This window comes from Amborella trichopoda, chromosome 4, assembly GCF_054954075.1.
Source record: "Amborella trichopoda isolate Santa Cruz 75 chromosome 4, AtrichopodaSantaCruz75HAP2 v2.0, whole genome shotgun sequence".
NCBI lineage: Eukaryota > Viridiplantae > Streptophyta > Magnoliopsida > Amborellales > Amborellaceae > Amborella > Amborella trichopoda.
In genome coordinates, this window is record NC_142339.1 from 6662392 (window position 1) to 6681338 (window position 18947).

General features: G+C 36.8%; 1 protein-coding gene across 6 annotated transcripts; it reads right to left on the reverse strand.

The window, feature by feature from the left end:
- Positions 1 to 3358: 3358 nt before the first annotated feature.
- LOC18439191 (UV-B-induced protein At3g17800, chloroplastic) lies at positions 3359 to 10894 on the reverse strand. 6 transcript variants are annotated; one of them, XM_088864576.1, is made up of 5 exons: positions 10773 to 10894; positions 10511 to 10570; positions 10187 to 10358; positions 5048 to 5337; positions 3359 to 4502 (listed from the first exon to the last, which is right to left on the reverse strand). In XM_088864576.1, exons 3-5 carry the CDS (start codon positions 10328 to 10330, stop codon positions 3617 to 3619), a joined length of 1320 nt encoding a protein of 439 aa, XP_088720702.1. In that variant the 5' UTR covers positions 10331 to 10358; positions 10511 to 10570; positions 10773 to 10894; the 3' UTR covers positions 3359 to 3616. The 6 variants fall into 6 exon arrangements, with proteins under 6 accessions (XP_088720702.1, XP_088720701.1, XP_088720700.1 ...); XM_088864575.1 differs by having other exon boundaries at positions 10756 to 10885; XM_088864574.1 differs by lacking the exon at positions 10511 to 10570.
- Positions 10895 to 18947: the final 8053 nt, after the last annotated feature.

Below are 18947 nucleotides of genomic sequence, written 5' to 3' on the forward strand. Positions count from 1 at the left end.
AGATCACAAGGGATGTCTATAACCTAGAAATCCATCAACTCTTGTAGGACTTTGATCCATAGAGACATTCGGTGGGGCCTAGGTGAGGGTCGTAACATTTCTTTCTGGCACCATAAGTGGGCGGGTTTGATGCCTTGGAAATACCTCTTTCCAGCCATCTTCCATCATATGGCGAACCCTAATGCCACTGTTGCTGAGATGTTTGCTCGAAGGGGTTCTCAAGTTACTTGGGATATCCATCCCTTATTGTAGCGTGATCTCATTTTTCAAGAATTTGTGGGGCTGCAATCTCTACTTCATGATGTCTACGTCCCTTCGAATGCTTCAGATATGGTTATTTGGGAGATTCGAGCTGATGGTCAGTTCTCAATCAAATCCATGCATGACCTTCTATTCTACGACCGGTGGAGGTGGTCGATGCCAGAGATAGCCTCATTATGGAAATGGCCTTTGCCCCTTAAAGTTCAAGCCTTCTTATGGTTGGCTGTCCAAAATAAGGTTCGTACCACTGACAACCTGATCAAGAGAGGTAAAGCATTGCCAAATGCTTGCTTGCTTTGCAAGTCGAACGCTGAAACTGATCCGCATTCACTGCCTTTTTACCTTTCAATTATGACATTGGTTTTTTGATAAAATGGTTCCCATTATCATGCTGGCTGAGGTTATTGGTATCATCTCAAACTTGTCTATGCCACTACCCAAGTTTGGGATGTCCCTGTGGCAGATTGCTCGCGGCTTGATCCTGTGAGAAGTGTGGAAAGAAAGGAGTCGAAGAGTGTTTGATGGTTGTAGTCTCCCTTTTGAGTGGTTCTGCACAAAATTCTTTACGATCGTTGGTGATGTTGTTCCATCACTAAGGAGGGGGCCGATATTTTAGAAGTCGATGTGAAGAGAAATCTTCCTATCTTTTTCTTTCTGAAATCTCAAAAGTGTAGATCGCAGGGTAGATGGGTGCCTCCTTTAGATGACACCTTCAGACTTAACTTCGATGGGAGCTCTCTTGGGAATCCAGGATGGGCTGGCTATGGGGGTGTGGTGAGAGACTCAAGTAGATTGGTTATTTTTTCCTATGCAGGGCCGTTAGGGATCTCTACAGCCAACCACGTGAAGATGTTGGCTCTCCTCAGTGGTCTGTATTGTTCATTAAACGAGATATAGGTCGGTCTTGTATTGTGGAGGAGGACTCTCTCAATGTTATCAACTAGTGTAATGGTGTTCTTAAGCCCCCTTGGGAGCTTAGGTCTTCCTTGCTGAAGATTTCGGACCTCTCTATATCTCTTGTTATTTCTTTTGTGCATGTCTTTCGTGAGGCTAATGTTTTAGCCGACTCTCTCGCTAAAGGGGGGACTTTCATGTCTTCGGCTATTTGCTCTGACGCTGTAATCTCATTTTGATAATCAATAAAATGATTGAACTTCTTTAAAGAACAAATTCTGTTTGGATGACTATTAATTTTATCTAAAATAAATTTCTTATCTAAAGTTAATGTATTCTAGATAATATTATTTTATTAGTTTTTTGGTACATATCTTTTATTATTTTAATTTTTTAGGAAATTTTCAATAATATTAGTTATCAATGGCTAAAAAATGTGATTTTTGTTGAATTATTTTGAATAAATTAAAAATAACTTTTAAGAAGGATAGACTTATATATAAAACAGCTAATAAGTTTATCTCATATAACTTTATAAAAAAATACTATCAAACAATAGATAATTCATTATCCGGATTGGCTTTATTGAAACAATGAATTATCAGTAATAATCAATGCATCCCAACAAGCTCTCAGGCTTCAACTAAGCACAATCATTTTGGCTTCGGTTTAGTGGTCTTTGATATTAGTTTGGATGAAGGGCGTCAAGGTTCGAACTTTTGAAATATGTCAAAAAAAACTAAAAAACCAAAAAAAAAAAAAAAAACAAGTTGACCTACCCCCAATTTTTTTTGCTTTTTAAGCACATAGATGGTAGCATTTCCCAATAGCGCACCGAAGAGTTTGCATCATGAATGCATCCATTAAACTCAACAGTGATAAAACTGGGGCGGTTGAGGTGTGGCATTCCAACTTTCAAATAAAACTTTTGAGAGGAAGAATGACACATCTCAATGTGGTATTATTTACAAACAATATTACATAAAATTAAGTCGTAAAAATCAGTGCATCTACCCACATGGGTAGAGCCTTATATCAAGATACACATAATAATATAGGCCATTCTATAAAATAAATTATTCTCATAAGATAGCAGCAAATGGGGAAATTTGCATCATTACAAATTAAAATATCGGGTATCTTGGGAGTTTTCTTTTTTATTTATTGAGTGTTTCATACGATTTCAACGAAATAAATAATTTATATTGGACATAATAAGCATATTTTCTAAAAACATCACAGGACCAATGTCAGATATGACACAATTTTTTTTTCTTCACAACTAAAACTCGATATATCTGTTTTCACATTACTACAACTAAAACAAGTTGGGTAGCTGCATATTAATCAGACCAAAAATAAAATAAAAATCTATACCGACCCATTGCCTTCATCGATTTAATTCGCGCTACCGTTTTATATTGTGGCATATCAGGCCATATATTCAATATACTTTTGAACCATGCATTAAATGTACTAACTAGTAAGCCAAACATGCGCTCATTGCCATCTCACTCATGCTACCATAGTAAGTGCCTGATCATTTAATTTTATCAAGAATCATACACACCAAGCTCTTTCTTGGCTGTAGAGTAGAGAAAGCTGACAACCTCCTTGTGCTCGAGGCACTATTATTGAAAAGTTAACATTCCACACAATTCTTGAAAGAGAGAAAGAGAGAGTATACAAGAGACTAGTTAACCATTCTTGTCCATCAAATTTCAAATCAAATGGTTATAAATGTACTTATGAGTAAACTCAAAGCCCAATAAAAAAAACTTTGTACTTCATGACACACGCCAAACCATCCTATTAAATATCTAATGGTTAGAATTAATTGTAACCTCCGACTAAATATAAAGGGTGAGGTTTGTATAAGGAATCAATCTTATACTATTAAGGTATGGTGAGCCTCAAAACTATGCCAAAAATATAATTTCAATGCCACAAAGCCTTCCAATGATATGAAATCTATTGCTTCCCCCAATGACATGAATTTAAAATTCCATAAATGGTTACAATCAAACAGATATATAAACACTTCAAAATCTTGAAAATGGACGGTCTAGATAATGTGTTCGAAAAAGAGCTTTTTCTAGGACTCAAAATCACTTTTTTTTTTTTTTTGGCATGAGTCTTGAGGTCGACATACATATTTCACTAGTGGGTTTTTTAGGTGCACCTTACCCCTCTATATTATAACTTTTCCCGCAGACAAATGGTCTCATAGTATACAATCCCTTATTGAAAAGTTCACATTCAAGACGCCAAACCATTTCTTACAGTTAAATCTTTATCCAAAACCTACAACCCAAAGGAAGTTTACAGCAGAGCCTTTACAAAGGCAACAAAACTCCTGGTGCCTCTACCTTACTGTTTCACTTTCACCCCGTCTCCCAGATTACTCTCTCTCTCTCTCTCTCTCTCTCTCTCTCTCTCGCTCTTATATCAGCGCACTGACTCAGTTTGTTACGAAATGATACCTTGAATCCACATAGCTCTCCACATCCCACAAAAAGGACCCAAAGGTCACAGCCTCCAAAACAAGAGTTGTCAAGCCCCCAAAGCTTATCTTTATGTTTTCATCTTTCGAAGAATCCACAGTGCCTTGTGGGGTGATGCGAAGCTCAGGTCTCCCAAATAAGGCCTCAGTGTGCTTCTCAATAATTGAAACAGATTCTTTTGATCTTATTGTTGCATACCTTTGGAGCGTCTCGGCATCAAAAGACATCACATAAGACCGTAGTTTATAAGACTTGAGGCCATAACCAAAACCACCAGGGCTAAAATTAACACCCATATCAACCCCATCTTGCTCAGAACCATGAGAAGCTTCATACCACGTTGGGTTTCCACTATAAGCCTGATCGTTGGGTTTCAAGTTTTTAGTTTGATTGTTAAGGTCCTTGGGTCCGGAGTCATCAGCAAGGACTTGCTCCATTGACAGGTTCCCACTATCCACGCCAAAAGGTAGGACTTTCATGGCCTTCTCAAGTTGGAACCTTTGATCCACTCTTTTGAGGAAGTACCCATACATCACAGAGGCTGCATAAACTTGGCCAACCCTGAGCTTGCTTATTTGGGCAACAGAGCTCAAATCAGATAAGCGATTACCTAAGATTAGAGCAAGGTGGTTTCTGATCATTTGGAGAGCTTCGGGTGAGTGCATCTTCTCGAGCTTCTCGACTTGGTTTGGCCAAGTGTCGACTTTGCTAGTATTATCAGGAGAGGATGAGACGGATGGTATCAAAGAAACTTCGGCATCCATAAATTTCTGCACAATGAGTGCATATATGATTTCCTCGAGAGCCTTTCTCCTTTCATTAGCCTTCACCTCTGCAATTCTCCTGCCATTTAGAAAGTGAGTGTGTTAATGGAACTCCAAATAAGATATGCAAACGAGAAATAATAGGCATGTTCAAAAGAAGAATATGAAAAGGAATGAGCTCAAAGCTAAGTGGTCAAGTGGCGGGATGCCATAAAATGACGTCTTGATTTCTATTTCTAATCTACCAAGCGTAGAGACCACTTCCCCACACTACACTTCAAAATAAATAAATTTGAAAAAAAAAAAAAAGGAATATGAAATATATCTTAATACATCAAAGGCTAAATGAGATGGGATGCATGTTATTGAGAGGGTATGAGTCTGTATGAAAGGTTTTAGGAAGACAGATTGGGGTTTTCTTAAGATGCACAATAAGCAAAGAAACTTTAACCCACTCACTTCCCTCGGTGAAAGAGAAAGACTCCTAGAGGTTTTACAGTCTCTACATGTGTCTGGTGAGACAAGATAAAACCTCAAACTAAGTCTTTAAATTTAAATTTATATATTTATATATATGGGGGAGGGGGAGGGGGAGGGGGAGGGGGAGGGGGAGGGGAAACAAACCTATACAGAACAAGGTCTGTGCCAGAAGGGGAAGGCTCTTCCTTCTCGGACTCACTGTCCCGATCTGTTTGCAGCTGTTCCAGCTGTTGATCCACGGCAGCCGGAAGGAGGTGTGGGTGATTTTTCAATATTTGTGATAGAAATTGCCCTATCGGGGATTCCATTTGAAGAGGGGCAATTGGTCCTGAGTCTCCATTTGAATCCATAGATGCCTTAGCAACCATGTTCCTCCTGCTTCTTTGAGCCATTCTCGTATGCACATGCTTTGGTAAAACAACTGAAGGAGAATACTATCATCCATGGCCACAACCCAACGTACAAAGTTAGATTCTTTTCAAATTATTCTCAAATAGACGAAGTTAAACTGAGAAGCCGTCTCGATAAAGGACCAGATTAAGGCCCCATGATTTCCAAAACGGGAGGCAAAAAGCAAGGACATCCAAGCGGCAAGGACAAATTGAGACAAGTATGAAGTAGAAAAGTGAGGACACAAGATATGAGGTCACTTAGAATGTAACTAGAGCAGAGATATAATTGAGAAAGTAACAAGAAAGAATAAAGGAAACTAATACAAAGTTTCTTTTATGCAAGGAATTTGTAATTTAAAAGCGAAACAAATATTATCAAAAAAGGAAACCTAGTGAATTAACACCAGAGATACAAACATTCCATGTATCCAACAAATATTATCAAAAAAGGACCTAAGAACATACATTCCATGTATCCAACAAATACTGGCTAATTCCTTATTTCAAATATGTTGAGTACGACCTAAGAAAAAACAAAAACATCGCAACCCAAACCCTTCTGTTTATAAATAGATTGATTGTTAGATAGATAGATAGATAGAGAGAGAGAGTAATCTCATCTGCAGTATATCTCTATTTATCAAAAAAAAACACCAGACAAATAAAACACGGGAAGCACATTTTATTCAGAAACAGAAGATTACAGAAAAACCTTTGGTAAAAAAATTCTTAACATGTTAGGATATGCCCAATACCTGGATAGCATGAGAGAAAAAAAAATAATCAAGAGAAAGAAAGAGATGAAGACCATAGACATTATTAAAAATAAAAGGACGTGCCGGTGGCAGCTATGCATGCCTAGGTGAGTTCGTGAACATCAACAAGCAAGATGAAGAGCTAAGAAAGAAGAGTTGGGAGACATATCATAAAAGGAAGAGGGAGAGCTGAGAAGTACGCTGGAAATGGGTCAAGGCTCAGTCCAGGCTGGGCCTGGCCAAAGACCCTCCCGTACAATTCAGCCAGGCCAGGCCGAGCCAAGAATAGCCCAACCTGGGCCGGTCCATGATCTAACTAGCATGGGCCTGCCCTATGGGCCACATATGCTGGCCCTAGCCTGGACCTAGGCTTAGCCTGACCAGGCTGGGGCCGTCTGGCTAAAACCCCTACTGAGAATGGGGGGGCTCTCTTGAAGGAATCTTTGTCGCTCTTGCTCCAAAACCTCACTCCCCTGTCATCCTGCTCACGATCCCCATCTCCTAGCTGCTCTACATCCTAATCCTTCTAGATACTAGCATTCCATGCTCCTGCTTACGTTTCCTATTATTCTCCTGCTACCAAAGAGCAGGTCCTTTTTTTCTTTTTTCTTTTTTTGTGGGGGGAGGAGGGGGGGGAGCAGATGGAGGAGGTTACAGCTGGGATTCACTAAGATAGCATGAAGAGGTAAGAAGAGAGGGGAGCATCGTGATTCATATAGAGGGAGCAACAAATGGGTATCAAGGAGACAGAGGTGGTTTGTAGGTCTCGAGGACTCAGTAAGTGGGGAGCTGAGGTAGAAGTAGTGGTGAGGCAATGGACTTGTCATAGAGAGGAATGTAGCAGAGAGGGAGTTGTGAGATATGTGACAATGGTGAGATACCCGACTGAGTGGGACTTTTGAAATGTTAGGAGTTATTGAGGTATTCACAGAAGGCAAACTAAAAGAGAGGAGTGGCAACAGACTTTGTATGTGAGTCCACAGAGAAGGACATGTGGTGTGGGTAGAGACATGTCCGGTTAGAGAAATATAGTAAGCCAGTAAAGTTAAGAGCCTTTGGAGCAGAATGGCAGTGAGTCATTTGGAGGAATACGGCAATAGCTGCAATATGGCCCATAAGACAAGTCTCATGAGAAGGATTCCAGATGGTAGCCAATAAGGAGTACAGACAAGCAGTAAGCAAATGCAGGAGGTGTGTATCTGTAAAAGATGGTGAGGCACAAGAAAGAGAATGTATGAGGTGCTATTTGGAGACAATGACATGTCGACAGGAAGATAGGACCTGGCATTTTAAAAACAGTGAGAGAGAGAGAGAGAGATTGACACTGTGGAAATTTGGACACATCGAAGAAAGGAGGTACATGGTACTCACTATGGATTTAAACACGGCAAGAATGGAGAGTCGTATGATGCTCACCAAAGGAAATAGGGGTAGAACATGGTGTTCACATACTACGAGGCCATTATGACCGGTGCAAGTGCTTCCACAAGGGGGCATAAGTGGAAGCAGTATTTATCGGGGTGTGCATTTATAAAAGAATCTTTTAGATGTTTGTAATTAGGAGGAGGGGTGAATCACTTAGCGCTTGAAAACTACAGGGAAATTAGGTAACTGTGCTCCAGTTTGGGCATTAGTCAGTTTGCTTTTTTGCTCATAGGGAATCACGCTTCTTGGGCAGGGAGCCTTGCAACTGCTTGAATGGGACCTAAGGGATTGGACCAGAGGGACTTCCAACCCCCTTGTTTTCAGGGGCTCTTGAATCGACACTATTTTTCTTGTTCTTCTTTTTGGAGGCCTTAATGAGAGGATCGCGACTTATCAGACGTAAGAACTAAACAATAGTGTCCAGGGTCAAGGGAAGGGCACGGGGAACATGTGGCATATGATGCAGAATACATGGTAAGAGAGAGGACATGCTCTAAAGCAATTGCATATGAGATCAATAGAAATATACCCTGGTAATACAAGGGTTGAACTTTGTTAGAGAAATTCTCAGGACTAAAGCAGGACACAGTATTGCAGCTATTTCTGAGACCATCTCACAGGATGGCTAAGTCGAAGAAAGCTGAAATTATTTATAGATCCTTGCAGGGAGCAAGGACCTAGTAAATATTAGAGTCTTCTACAGAAGGCAATGAGATATTCTCTCTTTACCTACTCCATTACACTAATTTGGCAAAGGGAAACCTTCTTAATGGCGAAACAGCAGCGCTTATTAACTCGTGCTCAAACATATGAGGCCTATAGCCATGTGAAAAGGTCACAAAAAGAAAAAAAATGAAAGGCCTAGTATATCTTCCCTCTGAAGCTGAATAGACAAAAAGTGGAAGGAAGCTAAAGCAAAAGTCCTTGGATATTTGCAGTAAATGAAGGTTGATGGAACACAACATAAAATATAAAGTATCAATGACGAAATTGAAAACGGCCACCAAGAAAACATTTCTTTCCAGTGCAGCCAGGCAAAATTAATATCATTTAAAAAAATTCATTTGATTGCCATCTCCAGGAACCCACAAAAAATTTCCCATATCAATAATTATTAAAAGAAAATCTTTTAGAAAAAGGTATTTCTCCAAAGGATGAGGTTTCAATAAGGCCTAGGCTTTATGAAAACAAAATAAAGCCTCACCTCAAACCCTCGTTCAGAAAGTACTTTCAGCAACAGAAATCTCTATGATGGGTCTAAAATCAATTTCCAACACCGATAATAAAATTTGAAACTCAAAAAATGGTAAGATCTTGCTGATCTGTGAACCCTTATTTTTAAAGCAAAACGGACAGCCTAAATAATTTGTTACAATATACACTATCTTTAGAGCTTGAAATCCTTTTTTTTTAACAATCATAACGTTCAAGTCGATATGATTGATGTAAAGGTTTTCCAATGCTTGACTTACAATTTTCAATGAGTTATGAGGTGAGGATTTACTTATTTTGATAGGGCTGCAGCCTTCACAATCATAATGTTCAAGTCGATATGATTGATGTAAAGGTTTTCCAATGCTTGACTTGCAATTTTCAAAGAGTTATGAGGTGAGGTTTACTTATTTTGATAGGGCTGCAGCCCTATCAAACCATTTTCCCTCCCCAAAACCTATTACCCAATACGACAAGTAAACCGTGCAACATATTTCTCCAAAAACCTTGTTCCCAAAACAGTTTAAAAAAAGAAAAAAAACTTTTTTCCCAAAACGGCAAGTAAACCGTGCAACATATTTAAGAAAATGAAAGCGGGTCATATCAAAGAGTTGAGAGAGAGAGAGAAACTTGATTAAAGCTGTAGACAAAATAAGAGACTAGTACTTAGCAGACAGGGAAACCAAAAAAAAAAGAGCCTAGTGCACACATAAACCTTAAAAAAGTAATAGAAGTAAACAAGTATCACATTTTAACTTTATCTCTTTTTTTATTGCATTTTCAGCAAAGACAACTCAATTACTCAGAATTACGAATCAAAACAGAGAATGGGAAAAAAGCCCATAGTTAAGATTAGAGAAAACCCCAAAAAATCCTTCAGCAAAACTCTAGTAAAACTGGAAAATGCAACCATTAATCCATGAGAATATGGAACCAAATAAAAATGTAGATTTTGTATCTCAAGAATTTGATAGTTTGTGAAGAAGAATCAAAATATCCATTAAGAAAAATGGAAAAAGTGATCTTAACAACTTAAGAGTACCAGGACTAGGTGAGATCTTCAAATTCCAAACAAGTTTGCTCATTGAAATATCACCCATAACTTTAGGATACTGAGGTACTTATCAAAACGACACAAATGAGATGGCACATAGAAACCTCACAGCATTTTACCAAGAATCAACAGGAATTTGTGATTTTTCTAATCAATTCCATGAAGATGGTCCTGGTTAAGCCTCTCTTTTGTTCCTTCAAATTTAGCATTTTCTATATCAATTTACCCTAATTTACGCCTTAGATAATTCGATTGATTCTGTATCTTAAAAACAACAAAAGTCTAGAGAAACAATTAAAACATAAGTAACAGTAGAGAAATTATTATGTGAATAACTTCAGTACAATTCCTATGTACCCAGAACAAAAACTTAATATTACAGATAGACCACACAAAAAACAAAGACTAAAATGAAATAAAAATTAAAACAAACAATGATAAGTACCTTTAGTGAAGAATTTGCAAAAGTGGAAATCGATTCAAAAGACAAGAACTGCAGGCGATGAGTGAACAAAATGCTTGATCTCCCCGAGAAAACACAGGGTTTATGAAACCCAGATCTATCACATGAAACAGCAACAGCTTCCATACTTTATAATCCCTTAATCTAATTAAACCTGAAAACAAAAAAAGCTTCTATTAGAGGTGTAACCCCTTTACCCAGCTCCAAAATAAAAAACTACAAAAAATCCAAAAATAGAATTTTATACTTAATTCAATTCGGAAATGAAATTGTTACATTAACACCATAAAGAGCCCAAAACGTAACCTCTATTTCAAAGAACCATAAAAAATATAGAAGAACCCTAATATCTGCAGTTAATCCCACCTGCAAATCAAGAGTTCGAATTAAACCCTAAATAGCTCAAAAACCCAATCCTTCGTGCTACATCTAGAACCCAGCCTATTTCCCAAGCAAATCCAAATCTTACACAACAACATTAGAAAAAACTCAAAACTGCGCACGCAAATCAAATCCTTCTACTAAAATCCATCAGAAGATAAAACCCTAACCTTGATTCCGGCCTCACCTAATCTCTCCTACGTCTGCAATGTACAGTGAAGGAAAGTGTGGAGTTGCTGGGGAACGAAATATCAGCGCTCACAAAACCCAAACAACGAAACACAGGATTCAAGACGCAAACACTGAGACAAATACGCGGATTAATACATAGATAGAGAGAGAGAGAGAGAGAGAGAGAGAGAGAGATTCCAGAAAAGTCTTCGAGACCGGTGGCTAACCTTTACGGAACGTGGAAGTTCTGCTCCAACAGCGAGAGAGGTGCGTCTCTTATTAGGGTTCTCAGAAAAACGTTTTAACTCGGATTCCGAGGTATAACGAATCATAAACCAAAAAATACAGAACCATAAACAAAAAAACTAGAGAGAGAAACCGCAGTCAAGAAATGACAATTGAGAGAGAGAGAGAAACGACAAACCAAAAGGAAAATATCGCGTTAATTAGGAGAGAGAGTGTAGAAGAACGAGAAAAACAATTGTTTCATGCGGACTGGACCGCATTTGTACAATATACGGTCCAGAGGTACAAAGCATCCACTTTAAAGATGGATGCAAATGAACGGTCCATCAAAAACAATGGTAACTTATTATTTTTAATTTTTAAAATTTATTTTGTTTCATATTAACGATCTCTATGTTAAAAATTATATATCCTCTAAAAATTAAAACCAAATTATATTTAAAATAAATATTTATTGCCAATCCCACATTTCTAACTGTGCGGGCTTGGCTGCATGCTAAACGCTAAGCAGAGAGCTTCTATGAGATGTAGAGGTTCAAGGAAATCACAACCTCCCAGTTATGAAGGGCCACGTGGAAATTCATGCTTTAAATTTTATATATTTTTTGTGAGGTCTTGTGAGAGTAAAGGCAATGGGGTGAGCATATTCTCTTTCAAAAGCGATGGGATTTTAATTTTAAAACCAGTAAGGTTAGTGTTGTTATTAAGTGGGATTAAGGTTAGTGTTGTTATTAAGTGCGATTGAGAGTCGTAAAACTGGATTTGGGGTATCTCGCGCTGATTTGGAGGATAAGCTTACTACTTTTGGAGTCCTTAGCTGTACATTATCCATGTGGATTGCGATCAATTATGGTATTTTGAATATTTAAAACTTTAAAGAATTGGAAATAGTGGATCGGCCAATTTCCGTAGTTATAAAGACCCAACCAAAATCATTGTTTAATAGGTTGGATAGCCTGCTAGTGTTTTGACCCGTATGGTCTAGGGTAATAAAGTTAAAAACTAATCGAAGTCAATATTTTATTGGTTTCAAGCTTTTAACCAATCAGATTAAATGGTTTTTGCGAAATTGATCGACTAAATAATCGAAAAAAAAAACTTTAATGATGATGATGAAAACCATACTAAACCGATGGTTTGATAGATCGGACAACCTACTAACCTCGTCACTAATATATGGTCAAGGGTAAAAGTCAAGTTGAGTTAAAAACTAGTTAAAATCAAAATTTTACTAGTTTCAACCACGTAAATTAGATGGTTTTGACCAAATTAACTAGCTAAATGAAATGGGGTAATTTTTTAAAAATAAAATTTATATTTTTTAACTATCATAATTATATTTTTTCTTTTGTTTTTTTTTTTGTTGTAAATTTGGGTTGGAACAGCTTTAATTAAACTTAACTAGACCGGACCCCTCGATGACGCTATATCAATATGATCTTGATAATATTGTCAAGTCCTTTTTACCTGGTCTCACATATGTGATCCTTGAGTCGGACAAGAGTACATACACAAGAGAAGTAAAAGAAGTGAAATTTTACAGGAATTAAGTGATCACGAGGTTCTTTACAACCGGATAGTCTCCCCTATGCCCCAATTCATTTGGTTCAAATCGAGTGGTTCTCAATCAAATTGGCTAACTTTAACTTGGTAGTCACAATGTCAACAAACATAACCCCTTAGATTATATATATATGTATAAGGGATTGTTCAAAAAATAATCTTTTGTATATTGAAGTAACAATCATTCCCACATACTCATTAGATGTTAAATTGGATGGCTTTAGGTGAATCATGAACTTAAAAAAAAAACTTTTGAATTTTATGTGTGTTTAATGAAACTCTGACAACTATTCATTTGAAATTTAAGAGACGATTGATTGCAACCTCCATTTACAAAAGATAAATGGTCTCTGGAATAAAGTTTTGGTATGTGCAGCTCCACTTCGAAACCTCCCAAGAAAACCTAGATCTGGAAAACCTCTTACCTATAAATTCATTTCCTCGTTTCCACTCAGGTAGGATTTAAACCTTCAAAATGGTGCAATATGATGACAAAGACTTCAATAAAAAAAAAATTGAGATCGGTTTTCTAAAAACTTATGGTTCTATTTGGAATTAACAAAGTCGAACCAGGTCAGTGGCTGATGGACTTAAGTCCCAGCTGGACTCAATCAAGCTGGCATGGTAAGCCTTTTTGCAGGGTAACTTAAGCTCTTGTTTTTTTTTTTGCAGTTATTTTTTTTTTCCTTTTTTACTATAAAAAACTGATCATCACCTCAACGGCAATCTTAAAGCTCCCTAATGATGATTTAACTCATCTCATTATCAACAACAGTCTTAAAGCTTCTCCGATTGACAAAGGACAAGCTTTTTATACTTCTCTTATAAAACTTATATACTACGCACCTATCAAACAACGTCGCATCTCTACACTATTTTATTTTTATTTTTATTTATAAAACATTTCGACACTAAATTTTGGATGTCCACTCCTCTTTTAAACTCGCACTTGTAAAAATATTTATATAGGTATTATTTTATTTTATCAAAAATATTTTTTAATATATTTTTTTAGATGTGCTTCATTGAGATGATAGTACATACCAAATTTTATATTTATATAATTCTTAAAAAAAATAAAAAATAAAATACTTTAAAATGCCAGATCTAATATCAAACGGTGGGTCACTTGATAAAAATTGGAAGGTCAGGTAGGGGAAATTTCCATATAGTAGGAAAAGGACAGAAATCTTTCCCTGATGCATCAATTGCTAAAAAATCAACCACATTTAAGGCTTGGGCCTTGCTTTTTTTTTCGTTGTGTGATAGTCAAAGTTGTCATTCGGAATACAAAACTGTCTCTCGGGAACATGAACCAAAAATCCTCTCTTCCATCAATTATTGACTTCCTTTCTCTCTCTAAATTTATGTCACACGGAACTCTCTCTCTCTCCTCTCCTGCTTCCATCAACAAGATTTCATGTTGGTTGTATGCATTTCATCTGTTTAACTATTTGACTGAAACTCTCAGGTTGAACTTTAGGGATATTTTTAGGCTCCTAAACTTTGAGGGTGTGACCTCAAGCGAGTAACCTAAGGAAAATTTAATTAATTACTACCTTAAAATATAGCATTTAATCTTAAGGGAAGAGTCCAATTCAGGTCTCATTGAATAAAACCTCAATTCTTTTGGGGGAAATTTATCAAAATACACTTCAAAATTGAACTGTTTAACATTTTACCCTCAATGCAATTTGGTAAATTTCAAAACCAAATTTTACATGTCATTTGAAATCTGATCAAAAGAACAAAATTGGAAAATATAGGGGTCCAGTTTATATAGTGTGATGATCTTAATTATAAAGTTAAAGTTCTATTGTTTTGCACTATTTATTTTAGTCTGGCATTATAGATTTTGACAGGTGTTTTAAGACGGTGCCAAAAAGTGGTACTTCTTTTAAGATAGTGTGAAACCTATACCGTCTAAATACAATAGATAGTGTAGATTACAAATATGATTGCAACTTTATGTAAAATTTTCTCATTAAATAGTTCAAATATTAGATGTAGTTTGATAATGTTTTTCTAAATAATCGTCCAATGACTCTTAGGTAAAACTCATAATTTTTTCTTAAAAAAGTCCTCCTAAATAACTCATTCAATATGCTCCCACAAGAGCATGCCACACAAACTCATTATTGAATTACTTTCTCTCTCTTCAATCACTCATTCAGTTTGTTTATATACATCTTCTAGGGTTCAGAGTCCAGCTTAGTGAGGCTAGGGGTGTCCGGTTGGACTCAGACTTGAACTCGGATCCGAATAGTATTTAGGTCCAAGTATTGGACCCAGACCCGACCTTTTAGGTTCAAAATTTGGACCCATATCCAGATTTAAGGTTGGGTCTACCTGTCAGATCCCATATCTGGTCAGGTCCATTGCCTTCCCTATGTAAAGGGTCTCCTCTTAGCAATTAGTTTCTATGTCATTTTACTTTTAATTTTTTTAATGTTAAGTTGCTATTTCATTTCAATTGTTATCTCTTTCATTAAGTTTGGCGGCTGTGAGGTATTTTTCTTTATTTTATTATGCTTTCTTTATATTGGTTTCGGATTTGTTTGCTCAATTCTTACCATTTGGATTTTTAGAAAGATAAAATAAATAAAAATAAAAATTATACTTTAGATGAGCTATAATAAGATAAATGTTTTGAAACGTTAGATTCTATTCTTTTATGAAGGACCAAACCTTTATATCTATATTTTCTTCTTCTTCGTTTTTTGAGTAATTTGTGGGGAAGACATGCCCCTACCTATTTTTTTAAGTAGATTATGAATTAAAATTTTGAAGGTGTTAGTGGGGTGGTGTCATTGTGGGAATGAAAACCACAATGTTATGACTAGGTGTGGGGATACTAACGCCACGACCCACCCCGATCCCTTTCCTACCTTTACATCTATCTTAAAGACGGATGTTTTATACTTCGAAAAGGTTTATATAGAGTCGAGGCTCTAAGCAATCAAATTAGAGCCCACTCAAAATTTTCACTAAAAGAATTTGTTTTGATGCCCAAATATCCTCAATTTGATCATCTCGACTTCAGGATGAATGTACATGAGAAAAAAAATGGATTTCAAGTTTTGGAAATAATACATCTTGTAACGCATTTTTTGACAATCAATTTTTAAGATTTTCAAGTTTTCACATATTTGCATCATCTACACTATTTTTTAAGCTTTAAATTTTATAATTAAAGATGAAAATACATTTTAAGGCTATCACAAAGATTTACAGTATTGAAACTATATTTCTCGACACTATTTGAAGGTGCGCTTTGCTTTTATTGTTTAGAGCCTCGACTATATACAAACCATACCCTTGATACTTGGAGGACAAAAATATAGAGAAAGGTTTCAATACTTCCCTTATTGTATAGAAGATATATACTTCCCCCCATGTAGCTGTCCAATTCAGATCAAGTGAGCTATTGACCGTTTAATTTAGATCCAATGTCTCAAAGTATTTTATTTTTAATTATTCTCTAAAATTTATATGAATATGAAATTTGGTATGCATCGCCATCTTAATAGGGTGCACCTGAAAAATATATTAAATAAATTTTTGTTATAACATAAAATGACCAAAATACCCTTGAAACTTTCAAGGGCATTTTTTGTCATTTTATTTTATTAGGAATATGTTTTATATTTATTATAGGTGTGAGTTTAAGAGAGGAGCGTGGGTGCCCAATTTGGTGTTAAAATATTTTATAAAAAAATTAAAAATAAAATAGTGTAGAGGCGTGACTCAGCCATGCATTCAAAATGGACCTTTGGATAGGGGGAAGTTATAAGTTTTATTCAATAAGGGAAGTATAAAAAGCTTGCCCCTAGAAATGCCTCCCCCAATTCGTAGACTTCTTTTATTTTTTTTCTTTTTTTTTTGACGACGTTCAAATTTTATTGATATTAAACCATATTACAAAATAGCAAGGACATCATCAGCAATCGCAGGTGTGACCAAAGTAACACCCCTTTTAGTTAAAGAATCAGTTAATTCATTGACCTCCCTATACACATAAGCTAAGGATAAGGTCAAAGCGGACATCAACTCAAAGATCTGAATCCCGATGACTTTAAGTTGCCAAGTAAAATATTACTCTTTCTTACACCATTTGATCACATTCATTGAATCCCCTTCAATGATAATACCTTCCACTGTATTTTTCACCACTAATAATTTCAGACCATGTAAAATCGCAATAAATTGCACATGATTTGCCATTATAACTTCACATAGTCCAGCATATGCGACTATTACATGTCCTTGCCAATCCCGGATAGCACCACCAAAAACCAGCTGGACCTGGGTTGCCCAACAAACTCCCATCAAAATTCAGTTTTAGCACTCCTTGATTCAATGGCTTCCATCTGGTACAAGGTCTAATCTTTGGCACATCCAATTGAAAAAGATTGGAGAGGTTAATAAAAACATCAATCTTAGATAAACCCCTGCCTTCCTTGGTAACAACTAACCACGACCACATAGAGAGTTTGATATTATTTAATACCCTATCATAGCTACAAACTCTCCTTTCAAAGGTTTTTCGATTTCTCTCCAACCTCACTTCCCACAAAATGACATCATGAAGAATCCTCCAAATAGAGCTCTCAGATAAATGCACCTCAAGTTAAATTATCGAGTCCAAGACATATTGTGGTAAAGTTAGGTTTATCCCCAGCAATTGAAAGTACCACCACCAGATTTTGGATATAAAGGAACAATGTATAAACAGGTGCGCCCCACTCTCGCCATCTTCCTTATACATTAGGCATACAGTTGTGATAACATTCCCTCTTTTAATCAGATTATCAACAGTTAAGATTTTATCTTGGACCGCTAACCAAAGAAAAACTTACACTTTATGAGAAATAGGCCATTTCTATAGCTGTATTATCTTCAGAAGAGACCAACGCACTCTGTCAAAGAAAAGTAATCTATAGACAGACTTAACAGAGAATTAGCCATCATTTTCAATTTCTCAAACCACTTCATCCTCATAAATGCTGCCCAATGAATGTTTGCTCAAGCTCTTGTAACAGGTCGAGACTCATAAGGGAAGTTGATATTCCAGCTAACCTTGTCGCCTCTAACTTCCATCAACTCTGCCACCGTTGCCTAGGGGAGATTGACCTTATCAAATAAGAGGGGATATACATATTTCAAGAATTCATCTCCCAACCATTTATGGTGGTAGAATGAAACCGCAGTTCCCAAGCCAGCCAGCCATCAAACATTGCGATCTACAATCTGTTTGAGGGCATAAATATCTCTCAATAAAGGGGAGATAATCTCCCTCCCCTCTCCTCTGTTTATCCACATCCCAAAACCATCCACACCGTACTTTGAGAGGAGCATTTTACACCAAAGCTGCTTTTTGCATGTAAGACTCCGCCACCCATTTACATAGCAGTGCTACATTCATTAGCGACAGTCTTCTCACCCCTAAGCCTTCATCTCTCTTTGTTGTGCAAACCTTGTCCCACCGAATGAGGTGATATTTTTTTTCGTCTCCAAATGAGTGCCATAGAAAATTATGCATCATACATTCTATATGCCTTGTCACTGCCCTTGGCATTCGCAACAGAGACATTTGGTATATTGGTAGCAAGGTAACTCGACCCCCCGGTAGATAGGTACTTTGGCTTCCACAGATCAAGCTTAACTTGTACCCTTTGTATGACACTGTCCCAAATAGCAATGGGTAGGCTCCCATCTGAGATCGGCAAACCCAAATATTTGAACGGAACCTTGTCGACCCTACGCCCAAATCTCAAGGCTAAAGTTCTAACCAGCTTCTTATCACAATTCACCCCAATCATTATCGTTTTCCCAAAGTTAACTTTCAACCCCATTAACACCTCACAACAAATAAAAATCTTTCAATCTTATCAATTTGCTCTCTATTTGCATCACAAAAGAGCAATGTATCATCATTATATTGTAGATGAGAAATTTAAAGACCATTCCGATATACCTTAAAGCCTGAAAAATGCACTCGATGCACAATATTGCAAATCATTTTACTAAAGCATTCCGCATACAAAGTAAAAAGAAAGGGTGATAGTAGGTCACCCTGTCTTAGACCCCTAGAAGCTCTGAAAAAAGCCTTTCGGTCTTCCATTAATGAGAATAGAGAAGTGTGTCATCGAAAGACATCCAAAGATCCAATTTCTCCATCTATGTCCAAAACCCATATGTTTCATAACCTCTAACAGTATGCACCGTTCCACTCTGTCATAAGCTTCTTCAAACCCAGCTTAATCATTACACTCGGTTCTCTGCTCATCAGTCTTGAGTAGATACATTCTTGAGCAATTAAGATCCTATTTGAAATCAGCCTATTTTGAATAAAGGCCGACTGCATATCCGCGATAAGCAT